Raw genomic sequence first — 24,184 nt, forward strand, 5'->3', positions numbered from 1 at the left:
GAAGAGGAGATGACTACCAATCCCTATAAAATGTTGAATCTGTGTACAGTACATTCTGACCGATACAATGCTGATATATGTTGTTATACTGTCGTGACACAACAGTGGAACATTTTGACTGCTCAGATATCAGGACCCAATGAACAACTTTCATTGTCCTCAATATTACCTTGTACATGTATACAATCTGTACTTCTCATAACTTTCCTTCCTCAAAAAGAGATCAGTCAAATCATATGAATGTAGTAAAAACGATAAATAAAAAACATTTATAGTTTTTGGGGGAATTGGTATGTATTCTCTTGTATTGTGAATATACTGTAATTATGTTCTGGTTTGAAGTTAACATTGTGTATCTGAGGTAGTATTTACTATCGGAACTGACTGTGTATCAGATGTTTTGTCTATTTTTTATTCAGTTGTACCCAATAAACAGTGAGACAATGTCTGTGGTCTTGTTTTTCACTGGAAAATAAATCATGGCTGAGGGAAATCATGCATCTATCAGTGCATGAACAAGTCAGTGTCAAGTTAAAGAGACCACCATGTCTGCCCACACACAATGCACAACCTACACGCATACACATTCTAACAGCCACCAATACTCATCCATCATCCACTCACACACACACTCACAGCAGAGGGGATATTGACAGTGAGGATTTTTCATCTGGTTGCCCCTGTCCTGTGTGTTCCGTCTCGCGCTCCTGAGCTGAAATATTTGTCCTCCCACTTAGTTCTGCTGGGCCTGCGAGAGGGGGGCTCTCATAAGAAGAGCATTGTTCCTCAGCCCTCTCCCCAGCCCCTCACTGCATTACAATGGCCAACCACCGGGGGAGTTGCCAAGCTACCGTCACATTCAAGGCCCCCTCACAGTCACCAAACAGAAGCAAGAGAGAGGATGAGAGGAGAGGGGAAGAAAGAGGGAGAAGAGGCCACTAGGCGACCAAAACAACCCCGCACTTTCCCAAACCCTTCAGTTCCCCTGTGGTTTCCATGACAACGGATGAAGGGCCTTATTTGTCTGGTCTCTGTTTGTTCAGGCCAGACGCTCAGTACTGCCCCATACACCAGTCCTCGCCTCATGCACTTTGCTGCACATTAAATTATCTTCTGCCTACCAAGCCACCATTGAGTGTCTGAAGCTGCATAATGGGAAGGTTCAGCCTCTCAGACTGCTTACATTTCTCATCAGACAAGGTTTTAAAACTTATCTGCATTTGAAGATAAGTGAGGTGGGTTGTGTGTGTGGTGTGTGTGTGTGTGTGGTGTGTGTGTGTGTTGTGTGTGTGTGTGTGTGTTGTGTGTGCGTGTGTGTGTGTGTGTGTGTGTGTGTAGTGTGTGTGTGTGTGTGTGTGTGTGTGTGGTGGTGTGTGCGTGTGCACGTGGTTGCGTGTACTGACAGTGTTAAGGCCCTCTGTCAATGTTCACTCCAGGCTCAGGTAAGGCCTCAGTAAACATACATCCTCTGAATCAGAGCCCTATCTACACATTGCCATGGCAACAGCCTAGCAGCCAGCTCCAGAACGCTGGAGAATGCAAACATAACCAGTTCTGGGGGTCCAGTGCTCTGTAAGCCTGGGGATAGAACCCTGCAGAGAACCCTGGGCCCAGTTCCCAGAGGGGGCAGAGGTTCTGGACCTCTCTGTCTCCATGTGTCCCTTCTGTCAGCAGAACACAGAACCAGCCTAGTCCGCTCTGTCACTGTCCTGTCATTGTCACGYCTGGGGGTGGAACTGGAACAGAGTCCGAACAGCAGGGGGGAACTATATGTGAGTGACTGGGGTTGTTTTTCACTTAGGACTAGTACCAGTGGTGGACCACCACAGGACACTTCCTCTGTGAGGGTGTTTGGCTTTGGTTTTTAGGGACATGGGAAACATCAATAAACCTCTGAAGATAACACTAAGGTCCCTTACTATCCCAGTTCAAACAGTTCTTTCACTGGCTCTATTCACCGGTTCACTGGTTTACATAGTAAGGCCTTGGAAAACCAACATCTATTGAGAGATAATCCAACAAACAGGCCTTTTAAGATTAGACTGTTGTCGATTAAATGGCGAACGTTCTGAACAAGTGACAAGTTTTCTTTGCTAAATGCCTCTACAAGGCATCTCATCAGCATCCATCTATGTCGGACATTTGTAATCTTGAAATGTCTTCATTCTTTTGCTCTTGGTTCCAGTGCCAACTAGGCTGGACCCATAAACACTACTTAATGAGTTTCACTACCTCCTGAGTTTGGTGAGCCTATTATGTATGTGAATGTGAGAGGGAGAAAGAGAGAGGGAGACAGACAGACAGTCATACAGACCGAAAGAGAGAGATTCAGAGAAAGCCAGAGATAGAGAGAGAGTCAGAGAGAGAGAGAGAGCGAGAGACAGGGATAAACAGAAAATGAGAGTGAAAGGGTTTAAAGAACAAAGTTCAAGGATGAGAAGAATGTTCGACACATATGACTTTTCCCAAGCCTCTCCCTCCCCCAATCACACTGCCTCTCCATCTGAAACCTGATCCTATACCGCCTCCTGCTGGCTCTAGTGGAGAATTACATCCATTACGCTATAACATTTCTGCTCTCATCTGTGCAACACATACTGTATGCTCCTGGACAAGTGAAAACAAATATAACTGTACTTACCATGGAAAATATATTGCGACAAAGAAACTCCAGATTCATTTGTAGAGGGTCTGCACTCAAAAAATAAGTRCCAAGTTCCCTGCAGTCGAAAAGATGACAAATAGTTTAATCTTGTTGCAAACATATAATGCAATGGAGTCATATTTTTTTAACCAGGGAAAAACACATTAAGACCAAGGTCTCATTTGCTAATGTGCTCTGGGAACAATACAAAATAAAACTATACACAATGAAGAGGAGGAGACAGGCTAAATAAGGATTTTTAAGCCTTGGGACAATTGAGACATGGATTGTGTATGTGCGTCATTCAGAGGGTGAATGGACAAGACAAAATATTTAAGTTCATTTGAACTGGGTATGGTAGTAGGTGCCTGGCGCATCGGTTTGAATATGTCAAGAACTGCAAAACTGTGGGTTTTTTAATGCTCAACAGTTTCCCATCAAGAATGGTCCACCACCCAAAGGACATGAAGCCGTTTTGACACAACTGTCGGAAGCACTGGAGTCAAGATGGGCCAGCATCCCTGTAGAACACTTTTGACACCTTGTAGAGTCCATGCCCCGATGAATTGAGGATGTTCTAAGGGCAAAAGGGGTTGCAACTCAATATTAGGAAGGTGTTCCTAATGTTTTGTCCACTCAGTGTATAGGGTAAGTGTAAGGCATGAAGGTGTGATAAGGTGCGGATGGTAAGTATGAAGGTGAATAAGGCGTGAAAGGCGGTGGGATGTAGTGAGGTGGGAATTCCCCAACTGGCATAGGACCTTACTTTTCCAGGACCCCCTCTTTCGTTCAGGACTCGATCACCTGGGTGGAGAACTACACCTTTCATCTGTTGGTCATAGTACTTTTTCCCCCTTGCACTTGACTGCTTGCTGCTCTCAGATGATATTCTGTATGCTTCAGTCATTCTCTTAGCCCACTTCTCAGGATAGCCTTTGGGTGAGTTTGTCTCCTCTTCAGCTGTCAGGCCAAACAGCAGCTCTATTGGCAGGTGTGGTTGGCGACCGTAGAGCATATAGACGGGTGAGTATCCCGTGGACTAATGCCTTGTGCAGTTGTATGCATGCAACACTTATGGAAGGTGTTCTTTAAAACTTTCCCCCTCCTTCTCATCAAGCATTCTCAGCACTGGGTTCAACATTCTGTTGAATCTCTCAGCTGGGCTGCCCTGATGGTGGTACAGTGATGTTCTTGAGTGACCCACTCCTGTCAGTTGCTGCAGGGTTTTGAAAAGATTGTTCGCAAATTCTCTACCCTAGTTGTGGTGTAACTTCGAGGTGTATCCAAACCTCTGTATGAAATTGAGGCCTTCACGAAATTGACCTGGAGCTTTCCCATCCGGACCAGATATGCATAAATATTTTTTTTAAATATAGGGACTTGTTCCAAACGAACCAGAGGACAACTAGACCCGTTCCATATAGATCTGGTTGGATCCAGACTCGGTGCGATCCGAGTGAGAGAAGCAACAGAAAAGTCKATTTTTAAGCTACTTTACTAACCGGAGCTGATAAAGCGCGAGGAAGAGGAGGTAAAGAGGTGACGCTCTAGCAGGGACCGTGCTGTGTGTAAGCTACTGTGAGTGTGTGCGAGTGACACGAAAAGAGAGGAAGAGACAGCAACCAACCAAGCCGACTCACGCTATAGTGGACTCATAGCCGCCATAGCTAGGTTATTTATCATCCAATATGACTARGTACATAGTACCTGTTTTGACTGCATCAAACCGAGAGAAGTTAGTGAAGCTAGCTAGCTAAGGAGTTAGGCTAATTAAGGCTGCATGCTCTTTCACGTCCTACACTGTTACAAACAACAACTCCATTCAGACTATAAAGTAGCAACCTACCTGTTGGCTCTTGGTCATTGTAGCCTATCCTTCTCCTTTAACTTTTTATTCCATAATTTTAATTCCATCTTCCTTCACTGATCAGATATCTCCTAACTTTTGCCCCACATGTCTTATGATTTCCCAACAACAAGCTACACGTGCCACTCTCGTGAAAAGCAAAGAGCATTAGCATAAATTATACAATTTCTCTCTCTCTCTCTCTACCACAYCAGTCGTGTCCCGATCTGTATGGATCCTTCCGGACAAGTCAGTTAAAATTACACATACCCAAGGTCCATGACAATCATATCAGATCCAACACAGACCGGTGACATTATTTCGAATTCTGGATGCGGACCTGCTCGGTTCCCGCATCAGGTCTGAGTTATTCGTGTAGATGTGGATCTGTGAAGACCTCTAGTATGATGTCGTTGGAGATTCTTTCAGCCGCTGTTCTTCCGGACTTGTTGTTTGCCGGAAAAGCCTGGGCGAACCTTTTGAGGTGGTCTAGAACCACCAGGATGTTTTTGAAACCACCTCTGCTGGGTTCCAGGTGCATGTAGTCAATAGACACCAGCTCCAGGATACTGCTCATAGCTGCTCTTACATGTGTGACTGGCTGCTTCTGTTTGATACAGGGACATCTCCAAGTAACATGCTCTTCTATATCCCTCTTCATGAATGGCCAGTAGAACACTTCCCTTGCCAGGCTGAGGACTTTTTCTGTTCCTACATGACTCATGTCATCGTGGAGGTGCTTCAGGAATGTCTGCTTGTAATTGACTGGTAGGACAAGCTGCCTTCTTTGGTTGTCCTTCTGGAACAGGATTCCATCGTCGATGCACATCTGTCCCCTCTCAATCAACAGTTTCCTGGTATAGCCACTCACTCCTCATCTTGCATCGCTGATCAGGGTTCTTTGTGTCTCTTTCAACCTCATGAGCTCTCCAATGGCTGGGCCCTTTCTAGCTCGTTGTGGTTGATGGTTGACAGGGGTTCGCTGGTGTGGTGTTCTCTTGAGATGCCTTCAGAGATGTTGAGGGCTGCATTCCAAGCCACATATTTTCTTTTTGCTTCTTGACTCCCTTCCCATGTTGCACGGACCATTTCACCTGGCAGCTCTTCATTGCATTCAGCCACGTACTTGGTGATATCCAGGGGACGAGAGAGGGTGTCTGCGTCGACATTGACTTTGCCTGGTCTGTCGCAGTGGAAGTCAGAGTGTTTTCCAACCCATCTGTGGCCAACTACGTTCAGCTTGGCTGTGCTTATGACATACAGTTGAAGTCGGAAGTTTACATACACCTTAGCCAAATACATTTCAACTCAGTTTTTCACAATTCCTGACATTTAATCSTAGTAAAGATTCCCTGTCTTAGGTCAGTTAGGATCACCACTTTATTTTAAGAATGTGACATGTCAGAATAATAGTAGAGAGAATGATTTATTTCAGCTTMTATTTCTTTCATCACAATCCCAGTGAGTCACAAGTTTACATACACTCAATTAGTATTTGGTAGCATTGCCTTTAATTTTTTTAACTTGGGTCAAACGTTTCAGATAGCCTTCCACAAGCTCCCCACAATAAGTTGGGTGAATTTTGGCACATTCCTCCTGACAGAGCTGGTGTAACTGAGTCAGGTTTGTAGGCCTCCTTGCTCGCACACACTTTTTCAGTTCTGCTCACAAATCTTCTATAGGATTGAGGTCAGGGCTTTGTGGTCAGGGCTTTGTGATGGCCACTCCAATACCTTGACTTTGTTGTCCTTAAGCCATTTTGCTACAACTTTGGAAGTATGCTTGGGGTCATTGTCCACTTGGAAGACCCATTTGCGACCAAGCTTTAACCTGTTAGTGATCCGTTCGCGCGCCAATCCCTTTAGCGGGATCGATTTGACAACATCCAGAGAAATTGCAGAGCGCCAAATTCAAACTACAGAAATATCAATATTCAAGATAACTGAAAATATAAGTGTAATACATCAAAATAAAGCTTAACTTCTTGTTAATCCAGCCGCAGATTTCAGATTCAGATTTCAGATTCAGATTTCAAAAAGGCTTTACGGCGAAAGCAGACCATGCGATTATCTGAGGACAGCGCCCCGCATACAAACACATGAAAATCAGGTGGCGACACAAAACGATATAATAAAGGCCTTACCTTTGAAGATCTTCTTCTGTTGGCACTCCAAAATGTCCCAGAAACATCACAAATGGTCCTTTTGTTCGATAATGTCGTTCTTTATATCCCCAAAATGTTCATTTATTTGGCGCGTTTGATTCAGAAATACACCGGTTCCAACTCGCCCAACATGACTACAAATTATCTAATAAGTTACCTGTAAACTTGGTCCAAACATTTCAAACAACGTTCCTAATCCAACCTAAGGTATCCTAAACCGTAAATAATCGATCAAATTTAAGACGGGATAAACTGTTTCCAATACCGYATAAAAAAAAGGTGAAGCGCGTTCCAGTTCACGCGCACCAAACAGTAGAATCCATCTGGAGTGACGCTTACAAAGAACAGCCATACTTCTTAATTTCTCAAAAGAAAAACATCAACCAATTTCTAAAGACTGTTGACATCTAGTGGAAGCCATAGGAACTGCAACCAGGTTCCTATTAAATAGGGCTTTCAACAGAAACCCAATGGGAAATACTATGACCTCAATTTTTTTGCCCCTGGATGGTTTGTCCTCAGGGTTTCGCCTGCCAAATCAGTTCTGTTATACTCACAGACATTATTGTAACYGTTTTAGAAGCTTTAGAGTGTTTTCTATCCAAATCTACCAATTATATGCATATCCTAGCTTCTGGGCCTGAGAAACAGGCAGTTTACTTTGGGCACGCTTTTCATCCGGATGTGAAAATACTGCCCCATATCCCTATGAAAGTGCCTATTTACAAGATCCCATCTGAAACTATTAAAAACACTTAATACATAGAGTTCTGTTTCTTAGTACAGATTCCAATTCATGAGAAATATGCATATTCTCCCAAAAAGCAGTCAGGTGTATTATAAACATTAAACTTTTTTTTTKTTTTTTWWAAATACAGAATAGTTTATCTAAAGGCAGAGTTAATTCCAATAGACAGTAATGATAGGGTTGGGGTCAATTCCATTTTAATTCCAGACAATTTAGGAAATACACTGAAATTCATATTCCAATTCTCCGCAATGCTTTTCAATTAGTACAATTTGGAATTGGATTTTGGTTAACTTCCTGAATTGAAATGGAATTGACCCCAAACCTGAATAAAACCCAACACAACCAGGGCCCTGTTTCCCAAAAGCATCTAAGGCAAAGTTCATCGTTAGAACATTCATAGGAGCATCGTTAAATCTCTGAGATGTTTCCCAAAACCATCATTATTAACGTTGTAGTTGGTTGTTGAAACGCTCGTAATCTAACACCTGCCTCAGATGAGCTAAGTGCCCTCCCACGTCACTTTATATACAGAAGATCTACGCTAAACATAGAATCAGATGGTTGATCCGTTTCTGTGTGACTGCCGATAACTTCAGAACAACGTTACAAAGTTGCCAATGGCGTTTCAATTGATACAAACAAGCGACATATAAAATTGCAATAAATTCATTAGGCCCTAATCTATGAATTTCACATTACTGTTAATATAGATATGAATCTGTTAGTCACAGATACCTTAAAAAAGGTAGGGGCATGGATCAGATAACCACTCAGTACCTGGTGTGACCACCATTTGCCTCATGCAGCGCCATTTGATTGTGGCCTGTTCGTTGTCCGTACTGCAAAATTCTCTAAAACGACGTTGGAGGTAGCTTATGGTAGAGAAATTAACAATACATTTTCTGTCAACAGCTCTGGTGGACATTCCTGCATGCCAATTGCACGCTCCCTCAAAACTTGAGACATCTGTGGCATTGTGTTGTGTGACAAAACTGCCCATTTTAGTGTCCTTTTACTGTCCCCAGTACAAGGTGCACCTGTGTAATGGTCATGCTGTTTAAATCAGAGTCTTGATATGCCTCACCTGRTAGGTGGATGGATTATCTTGGCAAAGGAGATATGCTCACCAACAGGGATGTAAACAAATTTGTACACAGAACCTGAGAGAAATCAGCTTTTTGTGCATACTGTARGGAACATTTCTGGGATCTTTTATTTCAATGAAACATGTGACCAACACTTTACATGGTGCATTTATATTATATATCTTTTTTTATATTATATTTTTGTTCAGTATATTTCATGTGTAAACTTATGTACGTAATACATTTGTATTGAGTAGCCTAAGAATTAGCCGCATCAATATTTGCAGCCGTAGGTGGTAATATCTCTCTTGGAGCTGATTCGTCATCAGTATTGTGAAATAATTCTAATGTCAACGTAAGATTTGAATGGAGGAAGCTGATCTGAGAGCAGTGCTTTCTTTCTTTTGATCCTATCTGTATCGACCCATGCTCCAACCATGGACTTAGCAAACGTTCTCTCAGCGCCATGTTTAGCCGTTGTAAGAAAGATGCATCATTAAAACACTTGTAAGCCTAAATTCCATCACTATTGGGAAACTGGGCTCAGGCCTGTTCAGCATTAGGCAAGAAACTCCTGTTTTCAGGCAGAGGAGTAAGACAAAGCTGGTCCTTCACTGTCAACCAATAACACATCACTGTATGTTACTGTAGCGGCAGGGTAGCATGGCAGGTGCATTGTGGAACAAATTACACCTTTCACTTCATTTTAGAGACAAGACCGTTTTTTACTTTGAGGGCTTCAAGCCAATTCACTCATTGTACATTATGTCAGGTACAAACATTCAACTTAAAATAACAAATAGCAACCTTAAACTGGCAATAAGTTAATGGAGGGGTGTTGAAATTAATGATGGGACTAGGAGGTTGCATCTCAATATTCTGAAGGGGCTTCATCTACTCATCTCCTTTCCTTCATCTGCACTGATATGAAAAGACAGCATGTGTGAAAGCGATATGGTGGATGGATGCTTTTTTTCCACCAGTCTAGTTCTGTCATGTCTGTGCGGATGAAGGAAAGGAGGAAAGGATTAAAAGAAGAGGAAGCCACGGTAGACTACTGGGAAGCACCCTACAACTGCATGACACTACATTAAAGGCTGAGCTGAAAACTCAAAATCCAACAGGGAGAAACTGTAGAGGAGCCAATGGCTTGATTCATATTTAGAGTGAATTATCAGACAAAACCTGCTGAAAACAACAAAAAACAAGTTGGTTATTGTGTGCTTTACATCATCTCTGTGCTCCATGAGGTATGTTTAGAACATGATTTTAGTATTGAATCTTTTTTCATGGTTTCATGTTCAAAACATAAAAATGAAGAAAACCTAACACTAAAATAGTTAAGAAATATGTCCTTATGAATATTAAACATTATTATATGAGATGGCACATAGCATTCATTAACATTCATGGACATGTGTTTGTTAGTAACATACATGTCAGACAGAAAAGCTTGTGAATGTCAATGCATGCTAATGTCAGGTGACATAGAAATAGCCAATTAGCTGCAGTTGCCATCTTCAAATATTGTTAAATAACATTAGGAATAGCTAGCTAAAGTATCAGAGAAACTCTTTCAAGGTTGCAATTGTTACACTTTACTTGACCCCTCCATCAAACCTCTCCAATTCCATCAGTTGCCATAAGCAAACATGACTGTTTGACAGGGTCATGTAGGCCTCTAAAGGAAGGTTCAAGTAAACGGTTGCAATTATAGTTTAAACTGATATTGATGATAAGAATATGTACAACTCAAATCAGGGTCCAAAACTACCCKAAATAACACGATATCAATTGTATATTACATTGTTTCAATTCCAAACGCAAAACAGACTGACTGTGATATGAGAAAATATGTTCAAATAGAGCAGCATTAAGGTGAATAATATGTTTGGATAAGATGACCATCAAATTGTTTTACTTATTGTCAAGGATATCGAACATGTATAAAACATTATTGAGTTCTGTTGCATCAGTATGGAACAATTCTCTGTGATGTCTTGTAAACTTGTGAGCTGACCTCTGTATTAAACGTATACGTCCTTCCTATTGAAGAGGAATGCATTTCCTTTCAGTTAGGTAACARGCAAAAGAAATTAGAAATAATTGTGTTCAATAAAATATCAAATCATTGGTCAGAGCTTGTCACCTGATCTGGTAAAAAGACAAAATGGCCACCATGTTGCTATGGGAACAGCTGTAAAGATGCAGGTTAGTAGGCAGACTGAGTGAGTGTGTGAGTAGTTTGCACTTTGAACAACACAGGATGAATTTAAGCAAGAGAAAATAGATTACCTCCTTGACCAGAACCTCATCAAAATCAGATCCACACTGTACAAGTATAGTACATATCTTTTTTTTAAGAAACAAATCTATAACAGTCAATGAAAACAAGAGTTGCTCGGTGGGTGACTGTCAAGAGTCCACTTTGTCCAGTCTGAAGTACATGGTGTAAAAAATGCATATAGGTAGAAAACAAAACAATTTAAACAGTGCAAATCATAATTTTTCACACACTCTTTACAAGAACGGAATCAGGTAGAGAGAGGAAGAAGGGCTGTTTTTAAAGAGTAAAATATAGGGATCTCAGATGGGTAAGAAGAAAGGAGAGTTGAGGATGAGGACAGCCCCTTCTCCTAGTCTCTATCTATTCCATGTTCACAGATCTGAGAAGATTAGATATGTATACATTTGATTTGTATAAGCATTGTGACGCTGGGTCCATATTCTGACATATTGCTCACACCTATCCAATCCTGTCAGATCTGTTAACACCCAAAGGTGTACGAGATAAAGGAAGGGGCTAGAAATGGAACCAGGGTGAAAAGAGAAGGGAAGAGAAGGCGAGAAGGAGGGGTACGGTTGGTCTTAGGGTAGAGGAAGGGGAGAAGGGGTCGTCCAGTGAGTTGAGCCCTCATGTTGTTGTCTTCCTGGTTCTGGAATGCTGGATCAGCCACTGTAGTGTGATGTCTGCCAGAGGATAGAAAGTCAATTTGTTTCAAATACTCCAAAGAAACAAAAAGTCATTATCAGGTAATTAGGTAGTTTTGAAGTGTTTTCTCACCAATGTTGTCTTTTTCCTTGCAGGAGATAGAGTAACAGCAGATCTCTCTGTCCTGGATGGCTGACAGGTTCCTATGTTAGGCAGAGAGGATAGTGTTAGAGAGAAGAAAACTTCACATACATAGTAGGCTTCATTTACAAAAGCTTCCATACTCACATCCTCTCAATCAGTTCCTTCTCATCCAAGGCACCTGGAACATCTCTTTTGTTCCCTAAAACCAGTACCTGAGAGAGTCCAAGGGAAACCACATGAGTGTTGTCTTTGCCAATGCACCTGCCTTTAGGCTTTTCTCCTGCAAACCCATTCCATTTCAACTTTACATTCCACAGGCTTTATAACACACTAACTAGAGCTGATCATTACTGTTGAAGGCCAATATCTGCAAGAGTGGAGAAACAAAAGGCATTTTGTGAGAATTGTTGTGAGTGGGGGAGTAGCTAGCTAGTCAGACAAACGGTTATTTATCTTCTCCCTCTCATTTAAAAATGGTTGACAGCCACACACCACTGCTTTAAATAAACATGTCTTCACACTGGTCAGCTGTAGCATCTGTAGTTAGGGTGACAGTGTGTTAATGCTACTCCTGCCATCCATTCCCTGTGTTTTAGGCCCCTATCATCATTTCAATGAGAGCAGTGCTGTGTTAAGAGACATAAGGAGGATACCTCCTCTCCCCCAACGTTACTCTGAGGATCATCCTGTATGGAACTCACTGCACTGCCCAGGCCTGCTAATGGTCTTCCCCCCCAGTCAATACACGTCTGGACCCAGACAGACACACACTCCCCTCCCTCTGTCCGTCCCTCCCTCAATCCCTCCCTCAATCCCTCCATCTCTCCTGCAATGCTACATCACTAGCCTTGGAGATGCTAGTAAAACTAGAAGCATCTGCAATGCTCAAGCACCGCCGACTGTTTCACTCTCCCTCCATTCCTCTCTCCCCTGTCTACCTTAAACCTCTCTTTCTCTCCCTCCTTACTCCCCCTCTACTTATATCTCGCTTGCCATCAAACTTTCCCTCCCTTCTCTTTCTGTCTGTCTGTCTCTTCCTCCCTCTCCATCTATCCCTCCCTTTGGTTCGATAAATCAGGCCCACATCACTCAGACACACATTCATTATTCATGTCTGGGCTACAGCGAGGGGGGGGGGGGTTGTTAGGTACGTGACAGATGCCACTATGAGTCTGCTCAGGGTGAGCTTCTGATGCCCAATACCTTCATAATACCTCCACTCATATCGACCTCTTCCATAACATCAACAATCACAACACACCGATAGCAACATAATTGTACTCACTGGGATCCCCTGTAGCTGGGGTTTGTCTAGGAGGTTGTGTAGTTCGTTCTTCGAGGCCTCAATCTTCTCTGGGTCTGCAGCATCTACCATGTAACTGAGAAAGAGGAGAGAGAGAGCGAGAGAGGCACATGGTGAACAATATGTTTGGAACATCGAATCGCAACAAAATTACAGTATCGGATCACAATACATATAGAATCGTGAGAATCGCAATACATATCGTATRGGCACCTAAGTATCGTGATAATATTGTGTCGTGAGGTCCCTGGCAACTCCCAGCCCTAGTGTGTGTACTTACACAATGACACTGACACCTCGGCAGTATCTTTCCCACATGCTCCGGAATCGAGGCTGACCCCCAATATCCCACAGCTGGAGAATGACAGAACACACACAAACACCACTTCAGTCTCAAAAGGTAGTCATACAAACACAAACGATCAGCAATACTATCAGCATTAGTACCAAGGGTAAGTGCAGCTCATTATCAAGTCTGATGCTCTGACCTTAATGGTGACGTTGCCCTTGGTGATCTTCCTCATGTTGAAGCCCACTGTAGGAATCATGTCCTCACTGAACTGTCCTGACTGGAGGGAGGGAGAGGGAGGGGGGGGGGGGTAGATAGACTGTTCAGCAGAGTAACAAACACATTAATCATAACAATGACGCACTAATTATGTGGAAGTCTGACACATGACCACAAGTCACCTGATCCCAACAACCAGCAGCACCTTCACCACACTCACCAGACTACTCATAAGATACATGCTGAGAGGTGTGTAAAGACACGGAAATAGGGTTCCTGTACTGTACACACTCAGGCCTTAATATACCGTGGATATGTACATTTTGTCTCACTCTGAAAGCAAGGTGGTAGCACATTTCATGAAGCAGGATCAATGAGTTATCTAGCTACCTTTGATATATACACTGTAATAGTCCTAACTTTCTAGACTATAATAAAGAGAAGCTAACATTGTCAAATGAGGTAGTAATACCAATAACATATTCAAGAGGTTATTCTTTAAACAGAATAGAGAAAGAGTTGTTTCAGAGTAAGCTAACAAAAACTCACTGAAATAGCCTACAGGTTCCACGCTTAAACAATGTGTCAAATTCCTGGTTGATGTGTCACTGTGTCTGACTAGATCACAGTGTTGTTGGGGCTTTAAAAGGTTGACTTTTGGTGCAGGGTGAAGTTGTCCCTAGACACTGGTCTTGGGTCAGTTTAGCATTTTCCCCAATCCCTACTAATGGTTAAGGTTAGAATTGGGGGAGCGGAAGCTGAACCTAGATCTGTACCTAGGGGAAACTTCTCCCTGGAGCTGTCACGCCCTGACCTTAGAGAGCCTTTTTATGTCTCTATTTGGTTTGGTCAGGGTGTGATTTGGGGTGGGCATTCTATGTTTTGTTTTTCTATGATTTTGTATTTCTATGTTTTGGCCGGGTATGGTTCTCAATCAGGGACAGCTGTCTATCGTTGRTTCTGATTGGGAACCATACTTAGGTATCCCTTTTCCCTCCTTTCTTGGTGGGAAGTTGTCTTTGTTTGTTGGCACTATTGCCTTGAGCGTCACGGKCGTTTTTGTATTGTTTATTGTTTTTGTCGGTGTCATCCTAAATAAAAGGAATATGTATGCTCACCACGCTGCGCTTTGGTCTAGTTCTTTCGACGGCCGTGACAGGAGCTGACATTTCTGACTAGTCATTAATCTGCAGAGAGCCGACACTAGAGGTCAGTCTAGACAGCAGTACTAACAGTAACCTTTTAGGAAAACAATGCATTTAGTTTATCTGATGAGGAAAATATAGAAATGTTCAAATATATGCAGTGGTAATGTCCTTTTAATCTCCAATTCTAAATTAGTTTACAAATATAAACCTTCCTGTAAGACTCCATTTGAGGCACTTGTAGGTTAACTCAAGAAGAAAGCCTTCGTCTTGTACTGTCAAAATCCTGCTACTGTACTGTCTGTGATGAACAACCTTTTCAAGCTGAGAGCATCACGTGCAACCATTTCCTCTGCTTCCTATTAAATTAACAACTCAAAAAACGCCTCCGTTGCTGTTGTCCTTGGGCTAAAATTACAAAACAGGTTATTCCACACCATCACCTGATGCACTTCATTTTCTAAGTCGGTTCTCTTGAGGCAAGGTTAAAGCAGTATACTAAGCACAAGTAGGACACTGCTACCCTATACAGCACAAGGCCATATCTCTACTTGACATCAATATTACACTTTCTCAATATAGGGCCTGCTCCTAGCTCAATTTCCTTCCTCCCGAGCCGATGTGTTGCCCAGATCACGTTGCCCTGATCGTATATATTTATATATTTCTTAATTCCATTATTTTARTTTTAGATGTGTGTATTGTTGTGAATTGTTAGATACTAGTGCACTGTTGGAGCTAGGAACACAAGCATTTCACTACATCTGCAATAACATCTGCTAAATATGTCTGTTACCAATAAAATTGGATTTGATTTGGAGGTGTTTCAGACAAGGCTAAAGCACTGGTGGAGCAATGTAACCAGAAACTATATTTCAGCCAGACACACCGACAATTTAATACCAAAGAACTGTAAAGCCAAGTCTTTCAGACTTTTAAAGGCAGGTAGGGGGTTCATAAGGTAAATCCATTTCAATTCAATCACTTTTTGACAGCATCCCATTAGAATTAAATGTTTCCTCATGGAAGAAGTGGTCAGAAAGTTACTTTTGGGACCTGAATGCCAAAACATTCAGGAGAATGACTCAAAGTTGTGCCCATTAGCAATACCCCACCATACCATGAGACATCCATGTCTTCATTACTGGAAAATATACATTGAGTTTGATATCATTTAAAAGCTTACAAACAGGGTGGTGAAACTATTTTAGAATGTATTTATTTTTTTGTTAAAAAAAAWATATATAATAATTACATTTGACCTTTAACGTCAATTTGGATATGTTGTAGCTTAGACCGTACTTCATCTGAGGTTTGTGTTGTGCCCACCGTCGGTTGAGACACAACCTGCTCTTTAATACAGGGTTGGTGTCACTTCAGTCATAGAAATATAATTCATAGAATGGACCTATCCCCTCAGACCACTGCAATTTAGCTGGTACACCATTGACATTTCTAATTTCTAATTACTACCACAAAAGATGGTGGCCAATCCACCCACCGTCYAATGTCAACTTAAATGATCATCTCTATTCTATTATTTATATTTCTATGATTTGAATAGGTTTCCTATGGAGGACTGACAATATAATTTAAAACAGATATTCCCATTCAAGTCAATATTCTCTGATGTGTGGACCTCCAACCATCTTTGTGGTACCATTTTAAATGTTTACATTTCTATTTGATTCCCATTTTAGTACATTTATCAGCCAAAAAACATGTCACTCTCCCTGTATTTAATAGCATGTTGTGTCTCAACTGATGACGGGGACAACACAAAAACCTCAGATGATGTAAAACAGAGTATAAGCTACAAAGTCACTTTCTGAGCACAAGTACAATGAGCAAAAATGGAAGGTTTTGTTCAAATCAAAAGGGGTGCTGTCAAAAAGTGATTGAATTTAAATTGATTTAGTCCATACACTTGTGTGCATCTGAAGTGTGTGTAGCCTGTTTGTGTATTTCAAATAATAAATACCCTGATGATCAATTGGGATCAACGGACGCAATGTGATAAGATTTAGATCTGTTGTGTATTTCCTAATMCTAAAATATTGTGCTAAAAGTTCACATGGAATCAAAACTGTGGTTTTGACCTAAATCCCTATTTTGATGTAAACTTCCATAACAGTCCAAATTGAATGGAAAGATTTTTTTTTAAATACAGAAATCACTTATTGTTTTTTACAATTTCTTCAAAAAGGCAAACATTCCTGGATATATAAACTCAAAGTCCTATGTAGAAGGTCAACAGGATTAGCCTACAGCCAACCTATTGATTAGATTATGGAGCAACCTCATTATCTTGGGAGGAAATAAGTGAGGCCTTTGTATCACCTTTAGAACCACTGAACAACATCTGACCTTAATATCCCAGAGTATCCAAGAGCATCCCAGAGTATCCCTCTGATCCTCAGGAGAACACTGTCAAGTAGGGCCATTGTCCTCACAACATGGTATCAACATCATCATGTCTGGATATGATGATATAATAAGGGTCTAGAGTTTCCTGACCATGTGACCTGAGTCTAACTAGGAAACCGTGCCTATAGTTTTCCCTGGTCAGGTCACATGCTCCGGAAAGACTCAGGCACCTAGCTATAATATATTGCATTTATATAMCTGAGATCACTGAGCCCCAGTCTCACATGCTTTACTTTGGGGTATGTCATCTCATCTACCCCATCTGAATTAACCATAAACAGGCCTATAGCCTAGCCTACAGATCTGTACTTGGATTTCTGACCACCTCCGGCCTGCTCGCCTCCCTACCACTGAGGAAGTACAGTTCCCGCTCAGCCCAGTCAAAACTGTTCGCTGCTCTGGCCCCCCAATGGTGGAACAAACTCCCTCACGACGCCAGGACAGCGGAGTCAATCACCACCTTCCGGAGACACCTGAAACCCCACCTCTTTAAGGAATACCTAGGATAGGATAAAGTAATCCTTCTCACCCCCCCCCCCCCCCTTAAAAGATTTAGATGCACTATTGTAAAGTGGCTGTTCCACTGGATGTCATAAGGTGAATGCACCAATTTGTAAGTCGCTCTGGATAAGAGCGTCTGCTAAATGACTTAAATGTAAAATGTAATGAGTGGGAGCTTGCTTCAATGCTTTCACAACCTGGAAATAGAAATGTAATGTCTAGAATTGATATGGTCCCCTCTCTATTAAGTGGAACCGAACACCATTTCTACTCTATACATCACATCTCAATCTGAACGTGTCATCCCAAAATGTTTACGCATTTAAAGATACACATTCTCACTAAGTGGTCATACTGCAGTCACCTACTACCTCTGCCTACTGCTCAGTGTATGGCTAAGTTAGCCTCTGGGTGTCACGCCCTGACCATAGTAAACTGTTTATTCTCTGTGTTGGTTGGGGCGTGATAGTGACTTGGGTGGGTCATTTAGGTGAATTTGTATTTCTATGGTGGCCTGATATGGTTCCCAATCAGAGGCAGCTGTTTATCGTTGTCTCTGATTGGGGATTATATTTAGGTAGCCATTTCCTCATTTGTTATTTGTGGGATCTTGTCTACAGTTAGTTGCCTGTGTGCACACCAGTAGCGTCACGTTTTATTTGTGCTGTATTGTTTGGTGAGTTTCGGTTTATTAAAATATGTGGAACTCTACGCACGCTGCGCCTTGGTCCAATCATTATTATGACGAARGTGACACTGGGTCTTCAGTTGTGTAATAAAAGCAGACAGTTAAAGGACACTTAACTGCCGCTCAATGGAACTGTTATGAGACGGAAGAGACACCAAAACGCCCAGATGGGAGGATCTGACAAACAAGGACGAGTCTCTAAGTCACCGTCTTCCCAAATCCCTGTCTAGCACTCAGTGGGGAGCCAAGACCAGAGCCAGAGCCAACAGCATTCTCATTCCTCCAACAAGACAGCACAACCCCACTCACTTCCACCTGTGGCAGCTAAACAGATACAGCATAAGGATCAGTAACTTGGGTATTGGACAGTCTGTGAAACCAGACGGATATGGCACCCAGACATGTGAAACCAGACAGATATGGCCCCCAGACAGTGAGTTTGAAAGCCATGAACTAAACAGTGGACCTGGGGGTGGTGATGGGGCCGGGTAATGGGATGAGGCTGGGGATGGTGATGGGGCCGGGTAATGGGATGAGGCTGGGGATGGGGCCGGGTAATGGGATGAGGCTGGGGATGGTGATGGGGCTGGGTAATGGGATGAGGCTGGGTAATGGGATGAGGCTGGGGATGGTGATTGGGCCGGGTAATGGGATGAGGCTGGGGATGGGCTGGACCTGGGGCTGTGGATGGAGCAGGGACTGGGTAATGGATGAGGATGGGGATGGGGATTGGGCTCAGGTGGGGCTGGAACAAGTGCAGGGTCTGGGGTTGGGCTGGGAGCAAGGGCAGAGTCTGAGGCAGGGTCTGGGGATGTGGCTGGGGGATTGGGCTCAGCTGGAGCAGGTAGATGCAAGAATGGCACCGGAGGAGATGGCTGCCGTTTTACGGMCTGCTAAGGCAATTACGCTATTGTGTGTGTTTTTTCGTGTTARTTGTAACTTATTTTGTACATAATGTTTCTGCCACCATCTCTTATGACCGGAAAGAGCTTCTGAATATCAGGACAGCGACTACTCACCTCATAGTGGACAAAGATTTTTTCTTTAACGAGTCAGATGAGAAGGATTTACTTGAGACACCCGACAAAGCCCAAATCCCTCTCATTCGAAAGAGATATCGGGGACGTAGGTCAGGGTGCCTTGTAAGGATCCAACAGCGAGTGGTAATCTGCCTCTACCATCAGTCCTATTAGCCAACGTACAATCATTGAATAACAAAATAGACGAGCTACGATCACGAATATCCTACCAACGGGACATTAAGAACTGTAATATCTTATGTTTCACCGAGTCGTGGCTAAACGACGACATGCATAACATACAGCTGGCAGGGATTACGCTGCATCGGAAAGATAGAACAGCTGCCTCCGGTAAGACAAGGGGTGGCAGTCTGTGTACATTTGTAAACAACAGCTGGTGCATAAAATCTTATATTAAGGAAGTCTCAAGGATTTTCTCACCTGAGGTAGAGTATCTCATGATAAGCTGTAGARCACACTATTTACCAAGAGTTTTCATCTATATTTTTCATAGCTGTCTATTTACAACCACAAACTGATGCTGGCACTAAGAGTGCACTCAATGAGCTGTATTCCGCCATAAGCAAACAGGAAAACGTTCATCCAGAGGCGCCGCTCCTAGTGGCCAGGGACTTTAATGCAGGGAAACTTAAATCAGTTTTACCTCATTTCTGCCAGCATGTTAAATGTGCAACCTGAGAAGAACAAAAACAACTCTAGAACACCTTTACTCCGCACACAGAGACACATACAAAGCTCTCCCTCGCCCTCCATTTGGCAAATCTGACCATAATTTTATCCTCCTGATTCCTGCTTACAAGCAAAAACTAAAGTAGGAAGCACCAGTGATTTGGTCAATAAAGAAGTGGTTAGTTGACGCAGATGCTAAGCTACAGGACTGTTTTGCTAGCACAGACTGGAACATGTTCCGGGATTCTTCCGAAGGAATTAGGGAGTACACCACATCAGTCACTGGCTTCATCAATAAGTGCATTGATGACGTCGTCCCCACACTGACCACACGTACATACCCCAACCAGAAGCCATGGATGACATGCAACATCCACACTGAGCTAAAGGGTAAAGCTGCTGCTTTCAAGGAGCGGGACCTGGACACTTATAAGAAATCCCGCTATTTTTATTTATTTAACCTTTACTTAAGGTTATGCCCTCCGATGAACCATCAAACAGGCAAAGCGCCAACACAGGACTAAGATTGAATTGTACTACACCGGCTCCGACGCTCGTTGGATGTGGCAGGGCTTGCAAACTTTTATAGACCACAAAGGGAACCACAGTCGCGAGCTACCCAGTGACACGAGCCTACCAGACGAGCTAAAATACTTCTATGCTCGCTTCGAGGCAAGCAACACTGAAGCATGCATGAGAGGATCAGCTGTTCCAGACGGCTGTGTGATCACCCTCTCCGTAGCCGATGTGAGTAAGACCTTTAAACAGGTCAACATTCACAAGGCCGCAGGGCCAGATGAATTACAGCATGTGCTGACCAACTGGCAAGTGTCTTCACTGACATTTTCAACCTGTCCCTGACTGAGTCTGTAATACCAACATGTTTCAAGCAGACCACCATAGTCCATGTGCCCAAGAACACTAAGGTAACCTGCCTAAATGACTACCGACTCGTAGCACTAACGTCTGTAGCCATGAAGTGCTTTGAAAGGCTGGTCATGGCTCACAAAAACACCATTATTCCAGAAACCCTAGACCCACTCTAATTTGCATTCCGCCCCAACAGATCCACAGATGATGTAATCTCTATTGCACTCCACACTGCCCTTTCCCACCTGGACAAAAGGAACCCCTATGTGAGAATGCTACTCATTGACTAAATCTCAGCGTTCAACACCATAGTTCGCTCAAAGTTCATCACTAAGCTAAGGATCCTGGGACTAAACACCTCCCTCTGCAACTGGATCATGGACTTCCTGACGGGCCGCCCCCAGGTGGTAAGGGTAGGTAACAACACATTGCCATGCTGATCCTCAACACGGGGACCCCACTGTACTCCCTGTTCACCCATGACTGCATGGCCAGGCACGACACAACAGTGATAGGCCTGATCACCGACAATGATAAGACAGCCTAGGAGGTCAGAGACCTGGCCGTGTGGTGCCAGGATAACAACCTTTACCTTGTGATAAAGACAAAAGAGATGATTGTGGACAACAGGAAAAGGTGGACCGAGCACACCCCCATTCTCATCGACATGGCTGTTGTGGAGCAGGCTGAGAGCTTCAAGTTCCTTGGTGTGCACATCACCAAACTATCATGGTCCAAATGGTCACGGCACCAATGTAACAGTATAACTTTAAACCATCCCCTCGCCCCGACACGGGCGCGAACCAGGGACCCTCTGCACACATCAACAACTGACACCCACGAAGCGTCGTTACACATCGCTCCACAAAAGCCACGGCCCTTGCAGAGCAAGGGGCAACCCTACTTAAGTCTCAGAGCAAGTGACGTAACTGATTGAAATGCTAGTAGCGCGTACCCGCTAACTAGCTAGCCATTTCACATCCGTTACACTCACCCCCCTTTCAACCTCCTCCTTTTTCGCAGCAACCAGTGATCCGGGTCAACAGCATCAATGTAACAGTACAACTTTAGTACGTCCCCTCGCCCCGACCTCGAGCGCGAACCAGGGACCCTCTGCACACATCAACAACAGTCACCCACGAAGCGTCGTTACCCATCGCTCCACAAAAGCCGCGGCCCTTGCAGAGCAAGGGGAAACCCTACTTCAGGTCTCAGAGCAAGTGACGTAACCGATTGAAATGTTATTAGCGCGTACCCGCTAACTAACTAGCCATTTCACATCCGTTACACAAACACACCAAGACAGTCGTGAAGAGGGCATGACAAAGCCTATTCCCCCTCAGGAGACTGAAAATATTTGACATGGGTCCTCAGATCCTCAAAGGGTTCTACAGCTGCACTAATGAGAGCATCATGACTGGTTGCATCAGTGCCTGGTATGGAAACTGCTCAGCCTCCGACCGCAAGGCACTACATAGGGCAGGGCGTACGGTCTAGTACATCACTGGGGCCAAACTTCCTGCCACCCAGGACCTCTATACCAGGCGGTGTCAGAGGAAGGCCCTAAAAATGTTCAAGACTCCAGCCACCCTAGTCATAGACTGTTCTCTCTGCTACCGTACGGAAAACGATACCGGAGCGCCAAGTCTAGGTCCAAAAGGCTTCATAACAGCTTCTACCCCCAAGCCATAAGCCTCATGAACAGCTGATCAAATGGCTACCCAGACTATTTGCATTGTCCCCTCACCCCCTCTTTTACACTGCTGCTACTCTGTTTATTATSTATGCATAGTCACTTTAACTCTACCTACATGTACATATTACCTCAATTACCTTGACTAACCTGTGCCCCCGCACATTGACTCTGTGCCGGTACCCCCTGTATATAGGCTCTCTACTGTTATTTTACTGCTGCTCTTTAATTATTTGTTATTTTTTACTTATATATTTTTTACTTTACACTTATTTTTCTTAAAACTGCATTGTTAGTTAAGGGCTTGTAAGTAAGCATTTCACTGTAAGTTCTACACCGGTTGTATTCGGTGCATGTGACAAATGTCCAGGTTGAATTAATGTGCTCTGACTGTAAGGTGTGAATTTATACACAGATGACCTTCTTCTGCACAGCCTGGTTTTATGCGTGTTCTTAGAGGGAATACTTATCAGCACCGGTAGAAGGGTGAACACACACACACATCTACAGTATTAACACAAATTCTAACAATAAAGATAGGGTAATAATTTCCTCTTCATTCAACATACCATTCATAAACCTGTAGAATTGACAAACCATTATACATCCATCAACCTACTACCACACTTTATGATATCACTGCAGATGATATCACTACAAATCCTCATCAGGCCAACAAGAGTCAAATGAGGACCCACACTGACTGTCTGGTGAGAGGGTTGATACAGTGTTGCAATGGAGCAGGTGGGAGGGCTGTTGTTGTCACAAAGTAGTAACAAATGAGGAGCTCTGAGTGACACAATGAATACAGTCAAAGAGGAAGCATGTATTTGAGGCTAATGTATGTAGCAGCCCAACTGTCATCTAGCCTACTGGTGGTGTCAGAGATAAAATATTGTGCGGCCAAGTGTAGCCTGCAGTGTGGAACACTAGGTTATGTGTAACTCTGGTGTACAATGAAATAACAGTGCCCCATTTCAAGGGTGTAATGCTTGTATTTCACGACAGCATAAACTAGGACGTCACTTGTAATGTCGTCATCACTACTAGCGAGCACATCATACGATGAAATAGCCAGCCAGTCTCCATCCCTCAATAAATCAAATAGGCTATCAATTAATATAGCCTACCATCCGTCCTATTCGCAATTAAATATGGACATTATTCACTCCACACACATATAGCCTATTTGTTTCTGCCTAGGACGAAAATGTCCTGATTACAAATAATACTGCGACACTGTAGCAATTAAAGGGAGGAGCGGCGTTTCAATCACGGGACCGCTACTTTGTGCCACGGTCTATTCCCGTCGTAAATCGGTGCACACTAATGACTGTAGTTATATGAAGGCGCATACAGACACAGAGCGAGTAAACAGCGAAATTACCGCTATCACGTTCACGAAGGTGGTCTTTCCCGAATACTGCAGACCGACCAGTGTCAATTCCATCTCTTCCTTCCAAAATAGCTGTTTGAACCAGTCCAACAGCTTGTTAAACAGGGCTATCATCTTGAGAGAGSGGCTAGGAGCTGGAACCAAAATATCAGCTGACTGGCTGTCTTCACCGCGGCGGCGCTCACAAGGTCTTTAATTTTCGGTCTTTAAAAATCGCAATATAAACGGCGGTGTTATGATTTTACGCTTTTAATGAATGACAATCGCTTTGAAGCCTCGTATTTTCTTGAGGTCCGTATTGCTTCGCTTCACTTCTTTCCTTCCTCATTGGGTGGGGTTTTAGATCCACTCACAGCTGATCCACGAAACAATGCGCTG

At 43.2% G+C, this 24,184-nt stretch overlaps 1 protein-coding gene across 1 annotated transcript; it reads right to left on the reverse strand.

Moving 5' to 3' along the window:
- Window positions 1–9,194: 9,194 nt before the first annotated feature.
- LOC111970352 (ADP-ribosylation factor-like protein 8A) lies at window positions 9,195–23,920 on the reverse strand. Its single transcript, XM_023997035.2, has 7 exons — window positions 23,798–23,920; window positions 13,358–13,438; window positions 13,150–13,223; window positions 12,852–12,945; window positions 11,711–11,778; window positions 11,555–11,625; window positions 9,195–11,460 (listed from the first exon to the last, which is right to left on the reverse strand). The coding sequence occupies exons 1-7, from the start codon at window positions 23,918–23,920 to the stop codon at window positions 11,405–11,407; spliced, it is 567 nt and encodes a 188-aa protein (XP_023852803.1). The 3' UTR covers window positions 9,195–11,404.
- Window positions 23,921–24,184: the final 264 nt, after the last annotated feature.

The sequence above is a fragment of the Salvelinus sp. IW2-2015 genome, linkage group LG11 (genome assembly GCF_002910315.2).
Source record: "Salvelinus sp. IW2-2015 linkage group LG11, ASM291031v2, whole genome shotgun sequence".
Lineage (NCBI taxonomy): Eukaryota > Metazoa > Chordata > Actinopteri > Salmoniformes > Salmonidae > Salvelinus > Salvelinus sp. IW2-2015.